Raw genomic sequence first — 23,102 nt, forward strand, 5'->3', positions numbered from 1 at the left:
CAATTCGTCCTGTAATTTAGGAAGTCCACAGTTGTGATGGCAGTTCATTTGAATGTACAATTCACTTCTCATCAGAGAAAGTGTTATGAATTGATCGCCTTGGATACACACTTGTAGGATAATAGTTCATAAAAATATTTTTCCCATACCCACATGGGCTATTGGTATGCCTACATTTCTTGGATCCTCTAGCCATCAATGTTTCTTGATCCACTCATACAAGAAAGAATGTATACTGAGTTTTCAATATTGAAATCTGGTGATCAAAATAAATTTTAATTGCCACAGAATTATTAGATATTAAAAGTCTTTTATATTTCAAAACCTGTGCAGTATTCAGTGAAAATAACAACTTCAGCATTTATGGAATGAACCCTGTTAGTTTCTTTTCTTTCCAAAAGTAGTTTGGTTTGGTAAATCAGGCTAATGTTTACAAGGATTTTTGTGAAACAACTGTCTTCTCAAAAAATTAGCTATCCTTAAACAAACAAACAAAAAGCACAGTCAATGCTTCATATTCAAGTTAATCTCATTGGAATAACAAATACCAATACAACATTTATCTTTGAAGCCTGATAGGAGGAGAGGCTGTGGTTTACCCCAATTCTAGGCCCCCTCCTGATTCCAGTATTCTCTGGAGTGGCAATGATCTAACCTACCTTCAGTGCAAATACACTGACACCATTGAAAAGGAGTTCTCTCAAGTTTCCTCCTCAATTCCAAAATCACCTACCTGCTGCCTTTTTTTCCTCCTTCCTTCCTTTCACTTTCCTCTTCAAAGGTACCTCTACATCTGTGGTCTTAAATCTTCCCCTTTTCTATTCTTCTGACAGACGATCCCCACCACTTCTTTTTCCTCTCTGCTTAGCAGCAGTAGCTTACATCTCTAGTTTCTACTTCAACTCTTTGCCTCCCTCTGGCTATGAACGTGCTCAGAAAGAAAAACAAAATCATGCTTTTCCTTGTTGCTGTTGTCTTTAACTCCCCAGTGGCTCTTCTTCCAGATTCCCCTAAACACAAGTCTACCTTCTGAGCGTGATCTGAAGACCAGCAACAAGGGCTTCACCTGAGAGCTTGTTAGAAACACAGACCCACTGCTCAGAATGTGCACTTTTCACTGGGTCCCCAGGTGACTAAAATTTGAGAAACTCCGGTCTATACCGAGTCTGCTTCTATAGCACTCGGACTTAACTGACCTCTCTGAAATCCAGCTGCACACGTCTCACTGTAACACTTCCCCAAAAGCTGCATCAGGAGCTGCAGACTTTTCAGTGGACTCTTTACCAGGCTCCAGCTCCCCTGACCTCCCTGGAATGCACCCTGCTCTCTTCCTCTTTCCCACTCTTCTGTTGGCCTATGAGACACCATCCTATAAGGCAGCAACACGCTGCATGACACGAAGGTCCAGACATTGACAGCTGACCACACATGCCTGTGCTCACCGGCAGCCACACCCAGCTCTGCGTGATCAGGTACCACAGTCCTCACTGCCTTCCTAAAGGTCAGGGGGACGGGGGAATGGAACGTTCTGCTGTGCCTCCCGGACAAGCTTTGGTGCTGGAAGAAGCTCGATTCATACCCGTCTCATTTCAAACACTCTTGTCTTCCTTCTCCTAAAGAACTATTCTACATTACCACCTCCTGCCAGGGACCGCCCCCTCCTTTTCCTTCATTCACTCCCCTCCTCTCTACCTCTCTCATTCTTCACTCCCTCCTTCCCTCCTCCTGGTTTCCTGCCTGTCCTCAGGTCACAGAGCATCTTGAAAGAAAGCTAACAACTGAGCTCCTTAAACAGCATTCTAGTTTAATCTGTTGCTGACACCTGGTAAGATATACAATATACTTCCTCTTCTCTTTTTTCTCACTATATGTTCAACAGGTGATTTTCTTTGGCTGAGAGAATAGATCCAAATCCATGTTTTAAATCAACATTCTGTAAAATGACTTTTTTTTTAATAAAATACAGTACTTACTTTCTATTTGTCCATTTAATGTATTTTTTTCTCCTAGACCTGCAGCTCCAGATAAATGATCGATACAGTTCGGTAGTTCAATCTCGGAGATACTCTGTTAAAATTAATATTAATAATGAGTTGCATAAAGATTTCCTGATTCCTTTCTAACAAAATACCTGCATTTCCTACCTTATTATTATTTTTTTAATTTCCTACTTTAAAAGCAATTACACTTAAAAACAAAATAAGCATATCCTGGAAACCCAAACATTTAAATAAAAAATTTCATATACACTCTTTAGATCAAGTCTATCTTTTATCTTCACTTGGCTTTTGACTCTGTAAACTGAGCATGGAAAGCTAGAGCAAATATTTTCACAGACAAAATACTGACTTACATGCAGATTTCAACAAAGAATTAACTTCAAAACACCTAATTCCATTTTGCATTCCTCGACAAAAGAAGAGGACGTTTAAAAAAATATGTATTTTTATATGTATAACTGAATTGCTTTGCAGTACACTTGAAAGTAACATTATAAACTGACTACACTTCAGTAAAAAGTAAAATTAAAAATATACATATTTAAATATATTCTTTAATAAGTGTGCTATAAGTTTAAGATATTTCTTAGTACAGATACTGTTAATAGTATTGAAATAGCATACATGGCATGAAAAGAAGCCTTAGAGTCTGTCATGTTGAGTATTAACAGAACACTGTGGAAACTGCTACATTTCAGTAAACAAAGGCTTAGCAGAATCTAACTATTATTTGATAAAACTTTTATTGATAGGGAAAATAGTTGAATAAAGTACCAAAATAGAAAGAAAAATATTTGTTTAAATTAACAGCAGAAAAATGTTTAATGTAGCTATGCAGCTCTTCAAAAAAAGTACCATAAGCTTTACTTTACTTAGGGAAGAATAAGAACACTGCTTAGTGACCACCCGCATGTGCCAGGCCCTTATGATGCACATTCTCTTTTCTACACACAACAATAATAACAGTGATTCTAAGGACGGTTACCCACTTGCTGCTTCCTGGTCACTCCAAGATGCTGGAGTATGGTGATGAGCAGATGTGACCCGCTGATCTCTCTGTCCGGAACATCCCTCCCCGGGACCTTCGTGTGACTGGCTCCTTCCTGTCCATCACCTGGCAGCTCTGGTCACACTCAGCTCTTTTCTGACTACCTAAATTCCACCCTTACTCCACCCTCGTCCTAACTACAAACTCCCCCACTGTTGTCTAAACTAACGCTCTCCACGTTCCTTATATGAAGGACTTACTGTCCCTGATAAAGGGTTCCTGTTTACTTGTTCTTCTGTTCCTGCCACTACAGCCTAACCCCTCAACTGCGACATTCAGTGTCTAACTGCCTGGTGCATAGCTGGTGTTCAGGAACAGGAATTTATTTAAGGTCAAAACATCTAAAACCCCCAGAGGGCTTCAAGTACTAAAGCACTATATACCTATCAGAGATGTCCGATAATAGTCTACCAACACTCAACATACCCCAAATGAGAAATCCCCATGCCCGCTCTAACTTTCCCATTTTATTGTCCTTCAGATTTTAAAAAAGTGTCCTCAGCATTTCACTAGGTCACTAGTGGCCACTGTGATCATTCTGTCTTACATTTCTATAGCACCCTTTACAGTTGACAATGTGTTTTCACACTTGTTACCACATTTTTGTTCATGACACATAACCTAAGACGTACGTATCAGTACCATGTTTTTGAACGAGGTCACTGACATTCAAATAAGTCAGACAAGTTTTTCCAAGATCCCACAGTGGGTCAGAACCAGGATGCTATCTCTGCTGACTTCAGATACAGTGCTGTGCCACTAGGCAGGAGCTGCCGAGATCCAAGGGTTCAGGCTCTTCTTGCCTCTTTCCATGGCTATCACCTTGGAATAGGTCATCACTACCCTGCACTTAGCTTCCTTCAAGTTCAGTCGCCATAAAAGTACTCAGTGCACGCTATTTTCCCTACCCAAAATGGGCTGTCCTCATTAAAACATCACTAAACCAAACTGCTGGTATTTTAACCCCACATATTTATTACTATTCCACATGCTTTTGCTTATCCTGAAATGTTCATTGCAGATCTACTTGACAATCCAAATATAATGGTACTTTCAATTCACAGGCACTGTCTTTTCAAGAACAAAGTGGTTAAACAAACAAAAACACCGTTTTTTTGTGGGGGTCTTTTTGTTTTCTTTTTTTTGTACAACCTCTCTCTCTCTGAATCTCACTAAGAGTTTTACACATTCACTTATCACAAAGAAACAAACATCTGGTCACAGGCTGACCAAGAATTATTTTCTTTAGTTTTTAGAAAAGGTAACTTCAGAACACAAACCAATTCCCTGTGACTTCTAAGCCTTGGCTTTTGCACTACATACACCAGTTTCATTAGGTGAGTCTGGAAAATTAACAGAAGTGCACTCTGCAGTAGTATGACATGTAGCATGGAATGACTTTACTAAGTGTGGGTTAAAATGAGGAAAAAATTTGGCTGGGAAAATGCAAAAGTGAGAAAGTGAAGTCAAAACATCCCTCCATTTATGTTTTAACATCACGCAACGCTTATACTTGAAAATAATACTAGAAGGCAGCACCTCAGAATCCAAGGGTGATTCGACATCTTCCTTTTCTTCTAATCCTAATGCTGAAGTTGCATCTACAAAATGCAGTCACAGATACATTAATGAGAACACATACTGCTAGGAAGTTAAATATATATATGTCTATCTTGATTCATGAATATGTCAAGAAAATAAAGTGGCAGAAAAGAATTTCAGAGGGTTGAAGCATTTTCTGGAAGAAAACTTGGTCGTAGTTGGGATATTTATGAAAGAAGATGGCAAAAGAAAAACACTTAAGAAGAAATGGACATCATATTTGGATCTACACACTTTACATTTTTTACACTAGCTTTTTTTTTTAATGGCGGTACTGGGAATTGAACCCAGGACCTCGTGCATGCTAGGCATGCGCTCTCCCACTGAGCTATACCCTCCCCCCTCCAACCACATTAACTTTTAAGCACAGAAGAAAATCCATAGATGCTCACTGACTTACCACCTCTGTCACTTTTATGTGTTCCATCAACAGGAATCAATTTGCTATGATCTGCTTGCTCCTTTAGAACGCTGTTAATAGTCCGAGTGCCATTCTCTTTCCCCCCAGTTTTCGGCTTTGTTGCTTCTTCCTATAAAAACAAAACAAAATGTAACAAAAACCCAACTTCAGAAAACATCATATTCCTACACCTGGTCATTCAATCAGTCAGGAAGAGAACATATATTTACTGTATCCATCACATCATAGGCATTATCCTGGGAGAAGCTGGCAATATACATAAAAGACAGATTCTGCTCTATATTCTAGGGGAGACAGAGACACATGAAAATGAATCAACACAGACAAGTATCATTCAGCAGCTCTACACCTGCAGTGAACAGATACAGTAAGGGCACAAAGGAGAGAAGAGACTTGCTGCATGTCAATAGTTCAGGGAATGCTGGGAAGACCAGACTGTGTCTTAAAAGACAGACCCTGTGCAGAGAGCAGATGTGAAGGGGGTTCTAAAAAGGGCAGCCTGAGCCAAAGGTCGAGGTGTGAAACAGCATGATAAGTCACATGGAAAACTAGAACAGTTACTGGGGTTGGAATGGAGAGACAAAATTTCCTAGATTAAATATAAGACATCACTTCATCAATTTAAATGTGAGGACTTCTAAAAAAAGAAATAACTTCAAGTTAAAACTAACTTCCATAGGGCACTATATTCAATATCTCACAAACAACTACAATGGAAAAGAAAGAAAAAGAATTAGCTATATGCATATATATGTATAACCAAATCATTTTACTGCACACCTGTAACTCATACAATACTGTACATCAACTACATTTGAGTTAAAAAACAAAATTCTATAACCAAAAAGAAAAAAGTGAGGATCAAATTTTCTTTCTGTTGTTCATAAAATCAGCTATATGTCCTTCAGAAGAGTCTGAGCACTTTTTTCCATGACCTGACTTTTCCCTCTCTTAATTTGAATTTGAGGTAATTTCTATCATAATTTGTACTATAGACTTCCTGCTCTCACTTAACCCCACTATTTCTGCTGTGTTTGTATAATAATCTCTCTCATTTTGACACTCATTCATCTTGTCCTTATTAGATGAATCCTTCCCCTTTGTACCCCTGCCCATCTTCATATTCATCCAGCTGTTCTTTCCAGTTGCTTTCTTATTCTTTCCTTTCTTAATGGCATATTTGAGAACTGTTTATGCCACCAAACTTTACAAATCTCAGTCCTGCACGTGTACCTCTCTTGTTATCACACTGTTTTCTATTGTGATCTTGAGGACTTCCATTCCTCTGTAGGATCCTTTTCATCCCCATGAGAATCAGGGGGACGGTAAGTGAAAAAGCACAGGAGGGAAAACTTAAAAACAAAACGACTTACCTCTATAACACCAAGGACTGCTGAAGACGTGAGAGGTTCTGGTGCTGGGGAGGCAGGATGAGAGAAGCCTGAAACTTCACTTGATGGTTGGGAAAAGGTTCTAACTGCATCTTCATTTTCATTATTAGAATTATTGTCCTCAAAGAAGGTGCTAGTTCCTGGTTTCAAAACACCATCTTTTGCCTCTGCTGTAGCGACAAGGTATGGTAGATGAAATTATCTATAATTTCTCACCAGTGAAAACACAAAAAGACAGTCTTCAAATAACTTACTGTTTATCACGGGTTCTCCCCAGGCCTGAATTAGCTTTGCGAATCTTGGATGCCGGACTTTCTAGAGAAGAAAATAACAGCTTTAAGAACAACAAATATGAAATTGAATAAAGTAATTATAACATTCCCCATTCCTAGATGATCTAACACAAAGAGCGCTGGCTTCGGAGTCATTCAGATATGGATTCAAGTCCTGGGTCTGTCATTTACCAACCTACATCTTCTCATGGGGTGAGGATTATGAGAGATGACCTCGGGGTCCCAAAATGTTACTTTCTTTACCCCTCATTGATTATTATACAACACTATGGTATCCATTAGATGACATTCTTGACCAAAATGATCTAGAACAAAAACTTATCCCTGATAGTTTAGAGTCCTATTGAAAAAACTAACATTAAGAAATTTAAAGTAACTGTTATATTTTGAAATGTGCTTGCATGACTTATGTATGTGTGAATGATCTCTCATGGGGGAAATATGAGAGTTTACTTTTTAGCAGTATCTTATTTGGATGAGTTAGAACAGCAAACAGGATAAGCTACTTCTATTCCATTTGCCAAAAAGCTGAAGACAAATGATTGTTCAAATTCAGCTACTTCTAAGAAAGAGGAATAAAAACAAAAGTAATTCTGAGGGGCAATGACTCATGAGTGAAAGCCACACACATAATAAACAGAAAGCTGTCACTAAATATGTTTACAGAGGCAGAGTGAGATGGACTGAAAGAACAGACACTGAAGAAGTGTTTTCTGCAAAAAAAAAAATATTAGGTTTGGGGCAAAACATTAAAAAAAAAAGTGGGGAGGAGGAAGAAAAGAAAAAATGAGACATGACTAGTCAAGTACAAACTTGGGGCAAGAAAAAAAGAAAAATGTAAGTATAACAAGGCATGTGGAGAAATATATATATTTCAGCATTTATATATAATAGATCAGGGATGTATCAGTATTGTTAGGGATATACGATGAGTGAAAGCCTCTGTTTTACCTTTTTATTATATATATAAAAATATAAGTTATGTATGCAAGTATATATATTATTCTTCAGCAAACTTTATAAAAATATCAAAATATATGATGTACAAAACATATATATAAAACAAAGGCCTTTGTTCATAGTATATCCCCAATAACACTGACCTGTATTACTCTACAACTGTTTGTTTGTAAATACTACTGTAAGAGTTAAATCTTGTCACTGTAAGTCACTCAATTGAACATGGTCATCTCTCACTACCTGAAAGCTGCCAATTATTACTAGAGAGAGAGAAAAATAGATTTTAGAAAGTTCCTAACACATCAGCTTTCCACCTAGACAAAGAACTGGTAATCAGGATTCTAAGGATAATATAGGGCTTGAAAACATATCTTTAATGGAACATGAGAGGGGGCTAAAAGAAGGTTAAAAAGTTTTCATCTCAAATTCTAAGCTCACAGTTGATGGATACTGAAAAACAGACTGTAACCTTTTCCTAATTATCATATACTTCTTATCTATTTCCTCGGCATTTATGACATATTTCCTCTCATAACAACTAAACTTTTACAACCTAAACAAAGGGAATAGAAATTTGTCATATTTTTAGAATTCAAATAGATTTCACTATGACATAGTACACATATTATATTACCTGTATCATCAAATAGATTTCATTATGATAGAGTGTGCATGTTATATTACCTGCAGCATGATGCAGCATTCCATGTCTCTTCATGCATTCACATTCAAAAAATACTAAAATGCTTCTTACATTTAAGACCTTATTCTAGGTGCTCCAGGAAATGCACAATTATGTTCCCTAATCTCTAGCGGTGTATACTGATGCAGGGGCTATAAGATAAATATGTAAATAACTATACTACAAAATGTCTAAAACTTGAAATTTTAAAATGGTACACGAGGACTTGACATACTTTTTAAAACTATAATACAAAAGAATTCTGAAATCGGTTCCATCATATGGTTGTTATTAAGAGCCTACATTTAAAGCTGGCTGTTATTTTAGGGAAAATGTGTATTCTTCAGTTAGATGCAGAGTTTTGAATATACTCATAATGGGATAATTTAGAAAACACAGAGGAATTTCTTTATAATATGGATTTTGAGAAACTGAATTTTAATTTCTAAATTTCTAGAATGTCAACTATTATTTTAGTCTTAATGCAGAACCAGAGATAGAAATAAAGTAAAAACAAAACAAAACAAAACAAACAAAACAAAACAAAACAAAACAAAAAAACTCTCTTTCCTCACAACTCTCTGATATCAAATTAAAAAGTGTCCAAGGGGGAAAAAGAAAGATACATGCTACGTAGTTTTGGAACTGAAGGGCCCCAGGAAGAGGTCATGATTATCACAGTAAGTAGCTGTGTGCACTGAAGATATCCCTGAGGCACGAGTATTATACAAGTGCCGTCAGTGTGGTTTAAGTCAAAGAATCCTTATCCTTGGCCAAGCTTCACACTTCCTCTGTTGTGGGAAGACTTTTCACAGTACAATTTTCCTGTCGTGATCTATTTTCTAGTCCATTTTGCTTCAGCCTCATCTTCAGTATTTACCAAAATTAAAAAAAAAAAAAAGAAAGAAAGAAAAAGAAAAAACTGCCATATTTTTATAAAATGGTTTACTCTGACCAACTTTCTCATACAAACATAAAACAATGATAGGCAGAACACTGCTAAATTTTAAGAGTAAATACTACACAAAACTAAATTCAGAGCAGAAAAATTAATTTCACAAGAGAACACTTTACCTTGGGAGCAAGATCTAAGTCATCATCTGATGGAGGCCGTGAATCATCAACATCATGTTTCGGTGAAATACTTTGGAGCAAAAATACACATCAAAAATGAGTGAGTTCATTTCTTTAAACAAACAAGTCACAAAAGTCTATGCTGAGGGATAAGAAAGCAGATTTGGGAGCCAGGCTGCCTGATGGTTAAGTCACAGGTCAACTACTTGTTAACCATGGAATCATGGGTCAACTAGTCAACCTCCTTAAATTACAGTTGCCTAATTAACTAGAAGTAAGCTATAACAGCACAGCTACTCTGCAAAGCTATTGTGGTGACTATATGAGGTAACAAATGCCAAGTACATAAAACAGTGTCTAACGCAGAGTAGGACACTCAACAAGCCTTGTTTCTTTCCTCTGTGTTCCCTTAGTCAACATGTAATTTTTAAAAATCCATAAAATCCTACCGGCTTACAGAGATGTCTTCAAACCTCGGTGCAACCTTAATCACTAAACTCTCTATTAAAGAAGAAAGTAAAATAGAGTTTATATGAGCAACAGAAAAATACAGAATATTAAAAGTATAAGACCAATGTTTTGTTAAAAAGCATTCCTTTGGGACCACACCTGGAGACTACACACTTGAGTGAATACTGAGTATACTCCTGGTAGGTAATTAATGCATAAAAACCACTTCCCCTCCTTTATATTTATCAAAAAAGAAAAGGGTGTTTATCCAAATTTGATATTTTAAAGTGAACTGCTGTTTACAAGGACCAAAATACCAACCAAACTTTATGAGACTCACAAAAGAATGATAACCATTAGTAGAATCAGTATCATAAACTGACAATGTCAAGCTTACATAGCATGGTATTTCTGGATGATACCCATGGGACAAACCCACCCTGCCATTTGGCTTTGTCAACCTCGTGTTATCTGGGCACGGTCATCCCTATTCGCTCACATACGGTCTGGGGCTGCTTTCACACTGCAATGGCAGACATGAGTGGACGTGACAGACATCACATGGCCTAAAATATTGACTCTCTGGCCCTTTATAGAAAAAGCTTGTGCATCCCCGCTTTATGTCATAACAGGAAACCCTAAGACTCAAATCGAATCTTCTTACTCTTCTGCTCAACATTCTTCATTGAATCCATGCAGCTGCCATTGCTGGTTCCCAAATCGACAACCACTTCTTCATTGTCCTTGATGGGCAATTGCAACTTTTCTTGGATATTTTCTGCCCCAGCATGCGAAGAAGGTAAACTCTCCTTAGCTGCAAAAAGAGAAATGATTGTTTTAAGGTCATCACAGTAACTGCATTTCTTTTCCCAGTGGCTGCTTTAGGAATGAGCATGTGATGTAGCCCAGCCCATAAGATGCTAGGGGAAGTCTACCGGAAGCACCTCTGTTTTCTTCTTAGTTAACAGAAAACATGCAGAGAGAAGCAGCCCTCCTCGCCTGCGGATATTGTCATGTGAGAAGATGATGCTTGGAGCTGCTGCTAATCAGCAGACCAGGAAGGGCGACATCAAACACCAGCAGCCTCACAGCTGAAGGAGGGACAGCATCTGGGATCCTGATGACATCACCGAACCTTCTAAACAATCCTGACTCCTGTTGCTGTAGCCACTGTTACTTAGGGCTCCTATTATTATTTGCAGCTAAACGCATTCTGACAAATTTCCCAAGGTCTACAGCAGACCTACTCCTTTCTATAGTACTAGAAAAGCTTTCAGAAGCATGCCTGAGCTAGGTAGTCACCTCGTTCCCAACCATTCCTACAGCATCCTTTCTGCACCAACAAAATGAAACTCACAGATCCTGCAAAGTTCACTGGCACATCTTAGCCTTTGCACCGCTGTCCTTTCTGCCAAATGTAATCTTCAAAGATGTTCCGCCCAACAAACACTGCCCTTCTGCCTCCTTCCCTGGCAAACTTCTACTCGCTCTGCATGGCTTACCTAACATCCTACCCATTTTTAAAAAACTTCTTTCCTTACCATGGACTTAAAAGTATTTGGTACATATTAAGTACCAATAAAACATACATAAAGACAGTTACAAAGTCCTAGTGGGCTCTGGGACACAGTAAGCACAGAATAAAGTAAAGCCAATCATAAAAATGAGGATGACAGCAACAAGCTCCTGGAGGCCAGGAACTGTGCTTTTGACCTGTTTGCATTCTGTAACGTCAGAGTGGTGCTTAGTAGCTAAAAGACACTTGATAGTCATCTGTTAAGTGGATGAATTCACAGATAGGAATGTTTTCTTTGAAAATCCTGTTTAAAAAATATACAGACATTAACCAGGGACAACTCTATTGTGTTATGAGCACCTTGAAGACCAAAACTCTGTCTTTTCCATCTTTGTATTTCCTACAACAGAATTTCTTTGCTTGATCAAGGTGTACTAAGTTAAAGGTGCCCTCATACAGTTCAGACTGAACAGCACGCTAGGGGTCACATCTAGGCAACACAGTCGTCTTTTTTTTTTTTTTTTATGTGAAGCACTTCTGTGCTTTTTTTTTTTTTTACAATTTGTTGAGTCCTGAGTTGTGCTGAGTATTTATTATGACAATCCTTTAACTAATGGCAATAGAAAATCTTGTTCTAACAAAATATAGTTTCATGACAAGTTTCCCCAAAAAAGAAGAAAACATCGGACTCTCATGAAGGCAACATATCTCATTCTGTTTGCACTTCTGAGGAATGAAATTGGTGAGAGAGAGCCCTTGTTGGTGTAATGATGTGAAAAGTAACCAGTGCTTCTCAACAAGGCACTGCTTTCCTGACTTCTGCCCTATCACTAGGTACCTTTAAAAAACAACCTCTTACTAGTATGCTGCACACTGGCCCAGCTGTGCAGTTCTAATTGTTGGCCATTTGTTTACAGCACCAGGAAGGTATTGCTGAGCTCCCAGTTTCAAAGACAATCACTTTTTAGTGAGACTAATCACTATGCAATAACTAGCATTCATTTACCCAATGTAATCCATTTGCTGTAAGAATTAAAGAGCCAGCTTTGTAACAAGGCCGACTTGTTATACTGTTACAGGAAATGTGCAACAAAGTTAAAAACTTATTTTTCTTACTTACACAAAGATATAATATGGGACTTCAGGGGCCATGATTAAATAAATGAATTTCTTTTCAGACAATATTGTCTCAGATTTTAAATTACCTACAATTAACTTCTTACATAATTCTGAATACTAGACCATTAAGAAAATATTAATTAAAAAAATGAAAACATACACAAAATTTACACACTGGCCTTTTTCACTTCTCTTTCATTATCAAAATTTCCTCAACCTTACTTTCTTTATCTATGGTGGGCCCAACAAGAGTAACTTATTACCAGAACTCTGTCCTGGGTCGCTATTTTGAGGGGGAGTATCTGGAATCTTTCCGTCTCTGTAGTCGACAATCAGCTGGTAAAGGCTATGTATAAAAAAATGTGATAAATAAGTATTACTACTTGAATAGTAATATGAAAAACAATTACCAAATATATGAAATTCTTAGGTTATTTCAGACAATATCACAAGCAGTATCAAAACTTCAATTGTCCCATATATTCAAATTTGTACAATCTACACTTTTAAATTTAAGATGTATAATTAAAAAAGAAAAAAAAGTAAGGTGAAGTAGTCATGAACTGAGGGCACTACAGCTCAGCAAGTTAACTAGAGCGAGCCTGACATACGGAAAGTATCTCGAACTCAGAAGTCCCAGCTCTATAACCAACAGCTATTTGTTCCTGGACAAGGTGCTTCTCTTCAGCTCAAAGTCTTCCTTTATAAAACTGGGATCTTACTGTCAGGCAGTTAGTTATTAATACTCATAAGAGTATTATGAAGATTTAATGAGATAATGTATCCCCCAGATGCTCAGAGAAATACTGGAAGAATGGAATAATTTGTTCTTGAACTTTAATGCTGGAACTATTGGAGAATCCCAAATAAAACCCAATGTGTGTTTTTTTCATAGGTGTAACATTTAAATGTGACAGTTTTCAGAAAATGTTACAAATTACGGTGATTAGCTGTTCTTCGTGGTTTATACTTCAGGGCACCTCAGCTACTATCTAACTTGTAGTTAAACTTATTTATAAATATATGACCTCATACAAGCATATGTATGAGAACTAAACAAGCTGTCACTCTGAAGTTTACGTGTCCATCGCCACGAAGACCGCGGAAACTGGATCAGCACAGGCATCCCGGGAGCAGAGGTCAATCATGACCCGACTGCAGGACCAGTTTCTTTTTCCTTTTCTTCTTTTAAAATTTTGTTAAAGGTCTTTAGAGAGCAACATCCAGACCCCAGACCCAGCTGCCGAGGAGATCCTGTTAAAACCAGTTTTAGTACCAACGCTGCAGTAACAGAATCAAGGGAAACAAGAGAACGATTAGAATGCCCTCGCCCTGCCCCGATGCCTTGTGGGAGAGGATTGTCACTGTGGCCTTAGGGAATTCCTTAGGTTCTTGGAAAATTCAAGAGGAAGATTATACAAGAAAGTCCCCAAAGGAAAATACAGGATTTTCTGCTCTACTAAACATTTCAAGACCCAAACAACTAGTTGGAAAAATCAGATATGTGACATTATTTGTACCCCATGCATTGGGGCTACACTGGAATGAAATGGAGAACAGCAGGACCCTAAGGATAAACATCTTACAAACTCTGAGATAAAGAACCCTGTGCCCACTGCTCCATCTCACTAGTCTGGCTTTTTGCTGGTTTCCAGCTGATGATGTGGAGGGTCTCACTGCCATCCCCAAAGTGCCTGCTCCCAACTAGGAATTCTCACCTGTCACATAACAAGTCACAGTTAGATCATTTCCAACCTCAGTTTAGAGATAACTGGTACTTTAATGTAAACACTTACTGTTTAAAACCATTAGAACACGCATATCGTTCAGCAGACTGTCCGTGTACATCTAGCAGATCGGCATTAACACGTCTCTGAAGAAGCAGCTTGACTACGTCCGGTGAGTCATGACGTACAGCAAGCATCAGTGCTGATCTAAAATAAAAGAGACAACTTCACTCTTAGGAACTTAGTTAGCTTAACTTAAACAGTTAGTTTGATCTATTTTACCAAGTTAATATCCTGCCCACCCCTGGAGAACTGACCATGTACATACTCGAGTGCTCATCTTTGCAAATTACCTCCAAGGCCAAAACGGAGGGACAAAAAAGAAGCCTCCTGTCCTACTTGGGTAGCACATAGTAGAAGTTGCTAATTTAAAGTCCTCTGAAGGACAAGAAAGGATGCTGAGGTCATTATCTGAAGTAGGTAAAGATTTAAATAAAGGATTCCCCATTTCTTCCCCCGTCTGAAATACAATACTTTAAAATCAGCTAGAGGTCAGGTAAGGAGAAGCTCTTTGCAGGCTGAAAACAGTAATATGAATAAAAATGTCAATAAAAAGAGTCATGGCTGCAGTTAATCACGCTGAGAAGCATGTGCCCAGCACTAACCTGAATAGTCTACGTATGGTCTTTCTTAGGCACAACCACCCTTGAAGGATGTACTACGACCCTCCTTTACGTGTCAGGAAACATATTGGTTGGTAATAAGTCATGTCCCCCAGGGACATGACACACCTGACCAGCAGGAGAGCTGGGAATTCAACCTCGTCTGACTCTAAAGCCCAGCTCTTTCCTCTTTATCATCCACCAATGACTTGTCTTCTTTAAAGGGAATGTTTATTCAATAATTAAAGCTATTTCTCTTCCTTCTACCATCATCAATTAAAAATAAAAACATCAAAATGTACTAGAAATGAAAAAGGATAAAAACTGATGAGCCCACAGTATCTGGTAATAGTTACTCTCTTAGTGATACTCACTCAGTGATAACCTAATAACATCAGTATCCTTCAAAGAAAGTAATTTAAAGCAGAGTCATCCAAAAGACAAAACAAACTCCTCTTTGTTTAATATGCATCTTTTAAGAAAAAAATATGTACCAAGAAGAGTTTAAAACAAATTATACAAGAATGAAGAAACTCAACACTGTCTCATAAGGTAAATTAAAATTAGAGTCCATACTAATAAAACTAAAATGAAATCCCTGAACTATTGTAAGATCGTATGACCAAAACAATCAGGATGCAAATGACATCAGTCGCTATCATAAAGGAAGATGAATCCTGCTGCATACTGTTCTTTGTCACACCAGGCAGAATAATTGCTTTTCTACCTAACTGATGATGTGTTGATTCTAAGTTAATCCTCTTCTTATTAGGTTAACCTTTCTGATTGGCTGTTACTACTCTAGAACAACATTAAGATTAGAAAGAGAGAGAGAGAGAGAGAACAAACTATTGTACCTTTGCAGCTTGTCGACTGCATGTACATTTGCCCCGTTCGCTATCAAAAATTTGACCATTTCTTCTTTGTTCTTCCTGACGGCGAGTAAAAATGGTGTCAAGTTATACTGTAAAATAGTAAAAACAGTTGACAATGTACAAAATTACATATAAATTTCAAAACTGAATTTAAAAACTTAAGTCTCTGAACTTAAACATACACTATAAAGTAAATAAAAAGTAGCCCCTTCCTCCTCACCCCTCTGTGCTCCTTCTCTTTAAAAGGTTCCTCCTGGACCTCTTCCAAAGTTTCATTCTCTGAAACTCACTTCAGACATTTGCTGGTTCGAAGAACCTTCGCTTCTATTGCAGCGTGTGTCAGGCATTCTCTAGTTACCTTACTGCTCAACTACTACTCCCGACACTCTAAACACTGCTCCAGAGAGAACCATTTAGCTACTGAATCAACTACATTTCTAAGGAGCCACGCTGAGGAGAAAGATACCATACTGTCTGCAACATGCATAACGTATCCAATTACAACTATGACTAATCTCATAAAGCTTGCAGACATTCCAGTGGGAATATGATTATTTGCATGTAAAGAAAAAGTTTTTCTGAAACCAACTTAAAAATTCTAATTAGAAAAATTCTATCCCACTCTTAAGGGATTATTATAAAATATGAAGTAGACTATAAATTAATATAGACTGTCTTTAAAATCTTGAAATATTTATCAAAATATACAACAGGAATTGGAAATTCAAATGCTTACAGAGGCAACACAGGTGGCCTGAGTAAGGGAAGGTCACAAGTGAGGACAGCAAACTGGAGAACACACGCCCCACCGAGAAGGGGCCACCTCTGCACAGCAGACCACATAGGCCTGGGCTCAAGGGGGACCAGATTTGATTCTTTAGGAGAAGTTCTGAAGTGTAGATTTCTGCACAAGTCTCCTAAATTTTAAATGTTGACTCAATGTGTGGAGACAAACTGAACATACCCAGGCATGTTTAGTCTATAGCCCACTTGTGTTTTTATGTTTGCTGTGTTTCCAAACATTTGGGTATAAATCAAGTATTTGTATATAAAACCTTGCCTTTCTTTAGAATCATATGTCTTACACACAAAAACACTGGGCCCTAACATGTAATAAAAATTGTGATTAAGACTCATAATACCCACTTCAAGAATTTTTCCAATGCCTACTAAAACTACAATCTATCTGTATCGAATTCTCCCTGATTGTTAATCAAATGGATAATTAGGATTAAGGATTAAGAGGTATAAACAATCAGGCATAAAATAAGGTACAAGGATGTATTGCACAACCTGGGGAGAAGAGCCAATAGTTTATAATAACCATAAGTGGAGCATAGCCCTTAAAAATTTGTGAAACACTCAGCTATATACCTGTAACATATAATATAGTACATCAACTATACCTCAATTAAAAAAAATATTGTAAGATAAATACATTTTTAGAAAGGCTCATAATACCTGCTTCAAGAATTTTTCCAATGCCTACTACAACTACAACCTACCTGTATCTAATTCTCCCCAATTGTTAATCAAATGGATAATTAATTCATGAGATGGCTGAAACTAAATTATTAGAAAAATTCCAATTTGTTACTAATGTCATGGGTCTTGATGTTTAAAACTGCCATCTTTCACGGTATACTTATATATAATGCAATACAACTCAGCCATAAAAAAGAATGAAAGAATGCCATTTGCAGCAACATGGAAGGACCTAGACATTATCATACTGAGTGAGGTAAGTCAGAAAGTGAAAGAGAAATCCCATAGGATATCACTTAATATGTGGATTCTAAAATACGATACAAATGAACTTATTTACAAAACAGAAATAGACTCACAGACATAGAAAACAAACTGATGGTTACCAAAGGGGAAAGGGGGTGGGAGAGGAATAAATTAGCAGTTTTGGACTAGCAGATACAAATTACTACATATAAAATAAATCAACAACAAGGTCCTACTGTATATACTACAGGGAACTATACTCAATATCCTGTAATAAACCATAATGGAAAAGAATGTGTGTGTGTGTGTGTGTGTACATATATATCTATCTAAGAATGTATATATAACTGAATAAGAATATATATAACTGAGTAAGAATATATATAACTGAATAAGTATATACAATGAATGAGAATATATATGTAACTAAGAATGTATATATAACTGAATAAGAATATATATATATGTATAACTGAATCACTTTGCTGTACACCAGAAACTATCACAACACTGTAAATCAATTAGACTTTAATTTAAAAAAAACTGTCATCTTGATTATGCTAGGGCTCAGTGAATCTAACAGATAGGTTGCAAGAGTCCGTCACACAGCTTTAACCAAAAGAAGGCTCATGATTTCCTATTACTGCAATCAGAAAAACCCTGCTGACCTAATGACCTGGATGGGAACAAAAGGTGCAAAATCTTTAAAGGATCCGACTCTACTTATTGAATCACTCACCACAAGCAAGTTTCTAAGACTGTCTGAGTGCCACTGAATGATCAGTGGTTAGAAAGGAAAAGGAGCTATTCTTCAAGGCAATAGATACTGCCAGTAATATTGCCAATAAACTCCTCAGTCACAAAGGAAGAGACGGGTAAAAGTCAGGCTAACATGGCTGCAAAGGAGAGCACTGAAAGAAGCAGCATCTATCAAACCCCCGCTCTTCCAGAGATGTCTTATTTTTGAGATCTGTGAATTTACATGCATTACACGTATCCATTCAATAGTTCTTAACCAAGGGTTGTATCAGAATCTCGGGGAAGTATTTTGAAATACCTGCGTCTAGACCTGAGTACATTTATTCAATCAAAATCTTCAGGGGAGAGCCAGGAGAAAAAGCAGGAGGACCAGTTTCGCCATCACTTGCTCCCCACCTACAGCCACAGCCCCGCAGGGGAGCTACACCAGGCTGAGCATGGAAGACCCCAAGGTGAAGGTGTACACGGAGGGCCATGTGGCCACCAGCACAAATGAATGCCCCTGCTGGCTGTCAAACATGACCTGACCTCACTTGCCCAGGTTCTAGAACCTGGGATCCTGGGGTGCTCAGGGCCTGTGGCTTGCTGCCTCCCCTGCCCAGGTGCAGTCACCCAGCTCCCCCTGCTGGGTACTGGGTTCCTTCCTCCTCCCACCCATCCCCAGGCAGGCAGCCTGCCCTTGCCATCACTTCACTCCCCGCAAGCCTTCATCTTCTGTAGGCTCTGAGCCTACCACCCACTCCCAGGCACTTCCTAATGGGAAGCTGTTCCTTCTGGGGTACAAGTGTGGCTGGGAGACAGAGCTCTGCCCTTTCTGTGGGCACTACCTCTAGCCTCTGGCCTTGGCTTTGGAGTTGGTTCCATGGTAACAGGGCCTGATGTATTGTATTCAGTATACATATTACTATAAATAAAACACCTGTAGCTAGAAAAGACCCTGTATTTCAAATATCTTGTAAATAAAGTCAGTTGAGCTATACCTTGTTTATCGCCTCAATATTTGCATCATAGCGGAGCAGCTCTGCTGCAATTGATGTATTTCCAGCCAAGACGGCATAATGCAGAGCAGTGTTCTGACAGTCATCCGCAAGATTTGGGTCAGCACCCCGTTTCAGCAGGATAGTGACACACACTTCTTTCCGGCATTGTACAGCCTGTTGGTATCACACCAAGAAACAGACTGTAAGTGCTAGGCATTCCAAGTTAACATTCCTCAAGTCCCAGCAATTCGTTATATTTAAAACAGATAAATTCATTTTTATTCTAAGTAATTAAATCAAATCCATCTCACGTGGACACGGTTGGCTGCTACACACCTTGATGAGAGCTGTCTTGCCTTCCTTGTCACGAGCATTCAGATCACACCACCACTGTGTAAGGAGATCCACCACTGGTGACTGGCCGCTGGCGCAGGCTAAGTGTAGGGCAGTCCTGCGAACATGAGAGGACTCTTTAGGAAATTAGAGCGTACTACTTCGAAGATACAGTTACTCATGTAATTGTAAACATTCAACAGCTTGCTATTCCTACCCCTTTAAAACTAACATTTAGTCTTATCTTAGTTCTTTCTATGGGGAAAGAACAATATTTATTAGCTCTTACTACTCACCACATTAATGGAAGAACTACCTGTTTGAATAGAAAGGGCATGCCATTGAGATTCAGCTCAACTTGGGCCTCACTTCTACTTTAACACTGTCACTTATTAGCTCTCACTTAGCCTGTCAGTGCCTCAATTTCCTCATCAACAAAATGGGCATGAAGTAGTAGCTATCTTACAGGACCCCACTGTGATGCTTAAATGAAAAGCTATGCAAAATATCAGGCAGTTCCTTGCACAAAATAATAGCTCAATAATTGTTAGGTAATATTATAACTGTTACCGTTACTATTTTACAAAGACAACATTTCAATTAAGTAAAATGATCGTATATCTACTTTACTGCTGCAAGGATGAGAAAGAACACTGTACTTCAATGATTCTAACATGCTCATTGTCTCACACTTCAACATCTCTGACATGGGAAGGCAATTTAAAATTCATGTCTTACAACCATAGTTGGCAGCTCCTCCCAGGCCCGCCCCACCCCGCCCCGCCCCGCCGCTGTTACCTGTTCTTCCTGTCTCTGCTGTCTACGACATTTCTCTTATATGTCAGCAGCTCCTCCACTGTACACCTGTCACCTAAATATGCGGCTCTGTGGAACTTCTTCAGCTCTCTCACATCGACATGATACCCAGGCACGGGCTTCTCACGATCCCTGCGTGCTCTCTGATGGGTGCTGAAGCCCACCCAGCTCACTAAGTTAGCGAGTCTCTTCTTCATCTGGCTTATCGCCTTCCAACACCGCTCACTTCCCTCCTGGCCTCTTGCCGCCTCCCGATCTCAGCGCTGGCGCTACAGAAAAGCCACAGAGGTCTCGCTGCCACACCTTGGCTGCAAAGCTCAACGGCTTGGAATGTTTAGTCCGGAACAGTCGTAGCCTAGCAACAGCACTGACCCTCAACTGTCCCTCAACTGTCCCTCCAGAGCCAGTGTCCCCGTGAGTGCGCACAGAGGCCCGGAGGCCCAGTGTGCCCAGTGTGCATGTGGGAGCCTAACGCATTTCAAATCTCTGCAGTTGCCTGTGGGCCACTTTGGATTCCCTTCAAATGTTGGTGCTAGGTGGCTGAGTGTTTTGGGACATTTCCAGAAGTGAGGCTTGCCCCTGAGAAAGGCATGTTTGTATGCAACTGTGGTTAGAGTGGGGTGGAACCACAGGATGCTGAAGGCCTAGTCCCCCAGAGAGCTCCCCACCAAAAATCTCTAAATCTCCTTATCCCTCAGTTTATTCCTTTCCCCATCCCTCTGGGCCCCAGCCAGTCTCCAGGGAATTTAGCAGATGCAAACAGCAGAAAGCTGTTTTCATGGTTTCAGACACTGTGGCAATATGTATCATTAAGTACAAACTTCAGAAACCAATACACCTCTCCAGACGAAATGAAAACGTGTTTCCGCATGCCTGCTGACCCTGCTCTGTGGCTCAGCCTTATGTTTACACGCTTTCTTCACTTTATTTTATTTTTTGCTTTTATTTCCACCAATTAAATCTTGAATCAATCCAAGGTTTATTTGGAAGCATGGTATAACATTTGAGAACTTTTTAATCACGTAACTATGGAAACACCACGTCAGTTACTCAGCGAGGCCATGCTGCTGGCTGACCACTTGCAGGAGGGGTGGAAGGCAGGGAAGGCCTCCTCTTCCTGCCTAACTCCATCCTTCCTCCCTCAGCTGGCTAATTATGGCTTCTGGCCCTGCCAGGATCAAAACTGCAGGGGGCGGTAGCGTTCCTAAGTGGCTGACACTCCTGGGAGCTGGTTTTGAGTGGACTGGACCTGGCAAGTGTTTTGAAGCTGACTCTCTCAGGGGCATTTCTGTGCCCACACCTGCCCTCACCTGCAACTCCCCTGACCTAAGTGAATGTGGTGTTACTTATTTACCCTTTTAACCTATCTTTTCTATTAGCATACACTGTTATTTCCCTCATCTTCAAAAACAATGATGCATTCACCCTCCAGCTGCAGCCCCATCTCTCTGCTCTCTGGCACACACGCCTCCTGCCCCTGCAAAGGAGCTGTTCCCATTCGCTTCCTCTGATTTCTCTCATTTTCCATCCAAGCAAGCGTGTCCACTCACTGTGACTGCTCACGACAGGGTCACCCACCACCCACCAGGGGCTGACTGCACGGGGAGCTCTGTCCTCTCCTCGCACGGCCCGGCAGCCACACTTCCCACCGCTGCTCTCCCCAACTTCCTCAAGCCCTTTCCTCACGGGGCTTCCCGGGTCTCAGGCTGCTCTGGTTTCCTCCCACAGCCCTGGCCGGTCTTCTCAGTCCCAGCCCCTGAGTGCTGGCACACAGCACCCCTGAGGCTCAGTCTTCTGGCCTCTACTACTTTCTGCTGCCGCCCCCAACAGCCTTAAGGCTTTATGTATTCTCTACAAGTTGCTAACTTCCAAACTGCCATTTCCAATCCAGACCTCCCTCCTGTATTCCAGACTCAAATACCCACTGCCCCTCAACGTCATCTCTTGGAAGTCTAATAGGACTTCTCCTGGGCCGGCCCTCTCCTGGGCCGGCCCTCTCCTGTACCTGCCCTCTCCTGGGCCTGCCCTCTCATGTTCCTGCCCTACTCTTGGTATACATTTGCTCACTACTCTCAAAATTCTCAAAACTTTCTCTTTAAATTATGGATTATTTTCCTAGTACTTTGACCGCTTTCTTGATAGTGACCCTGTAAAGATAGTTCACACTTCTTAGCTTTTCCATGATATTTAATAACACTGTAGCACATCCCAGTCTTTTGAAAATTATATGTATTTTGCCCTCCTATTCTTCTGTACATTGTGCTGATACTCCAGTCTTGTAGGTAGATTCCCCTTTATTTACTGTTAAAGGAGTAGGTCCTTGTGTTGTCACTACAGCTCTGATAACTGAAACGAGTCAGCTTATGTACATGCTGTGCTGTGCATCATGCTTTAGTGAAAAAATATCTATTCATGGGCCATTTATGCTACTCCCAAGTCTTTCCAGGCAATCTGCATTCATCTGATCACTGAACTAGGTTTCTGCCTGCCTATTTCTTCCATGCTCTGGTACTCTGGCTCACCAGCTACATTTTAAGCCAAATTGTGTGTATGATTTTCTTCAGGTTACCAACCTTGGTATTCTCACTTAACCCTTGTCTGTATTTCTTCAAGCTTTGGCTCACATCCAGATCCAGGCAAGCCAGACTTCTTACATACACTTG

General features: G+C 39.5%; 1 protein-coding gene across 4 annotated transcripts in view; it reads right to left on the reverse strand.

Moving 5' to 3' along the window:
- Positions 1–20,707, reverse strand: part of LOC141573921 (ankyrin repeat domain-containing protein 26-like) — a 53,664-nt gene extending 32,957 nt beyond the window's left edge. For 2 of the 4 annotated variants that reach the window (XM_074346337.1, XM_074346336.1), the window contains exons 1-14: positions 20,422–20,676; positions 19,627–19,741; positions 19,291–19,464; positions 15,803–15,909; positions 14,353–14,490; positions 12,820–12,902; positions 10,586–10,735; positions 9,921–9,972; positions 9,472–9,541; positions 6,717–6,777; positions 6,445–6,632; positions 5,051–5,180; positions 4,588–4,649; positions 1,974–2,067 (exon numbers count right to left, since the gene is read on the reverse strand). In XM_074346337.1, coding sequence (XP_074202438.1) covers positions 1,974–2,067; positions 4,588–4,649; positions 5,051–5,180; positions 6,445–6,632; positions 6,717–6,777; positions 9,472–9,541; positions 9,921–9,972; positions 10,586–10,735; positions 12,820–12,902; positions 14,353–14,490; positions 15,803–15,909; positions 19,291–19,464; positions 19,627–19,741; positions 20,422–20,636 — 1,639 coding nt within the window. In that variant the 5' untranslated portion in view covers positions 20,637–20,676. Of the gene's footprint in view, positions 1–1,973; positions 2,068–4,587; positions 4,650–5,050; positions 5,181–6,444; positions 6,633–6,716; positions 6,778–9,471; positions 9,542–9,920; positions 9,973–10,585; positions 10,736–12,819; positions 12,903–14,352; positions 14,491–15,802; positions 15,910–19,290; positions 19,465–19,626; positions 19,742–20,421 lie in introns of all 4 variants that reach the window. The other 2 variants (XM_074346339.1, XM_074346338.1) reach the window with 2 other exon arrangements.
- Between the last annotated feature and the right edge of the window lie 2,395 nt (positions 20,708–23,102).

The sequence above is a fragment of the Camelus bactrianus genome, chromosome 18 (assembly GCF_048773025.1).
Source record: "Camelus bactrianus isolate YW-2024 breed Bactrian camel chromosome 18, ASM4877302v1, whole genome shotgun sequence".
Classification (NCBI taxonomy): Eukaryota; Metazoa; Chordata; class Mammalia; order Artiodactyla; family Camelidae; genus Camelus; species Camelus bactrianus.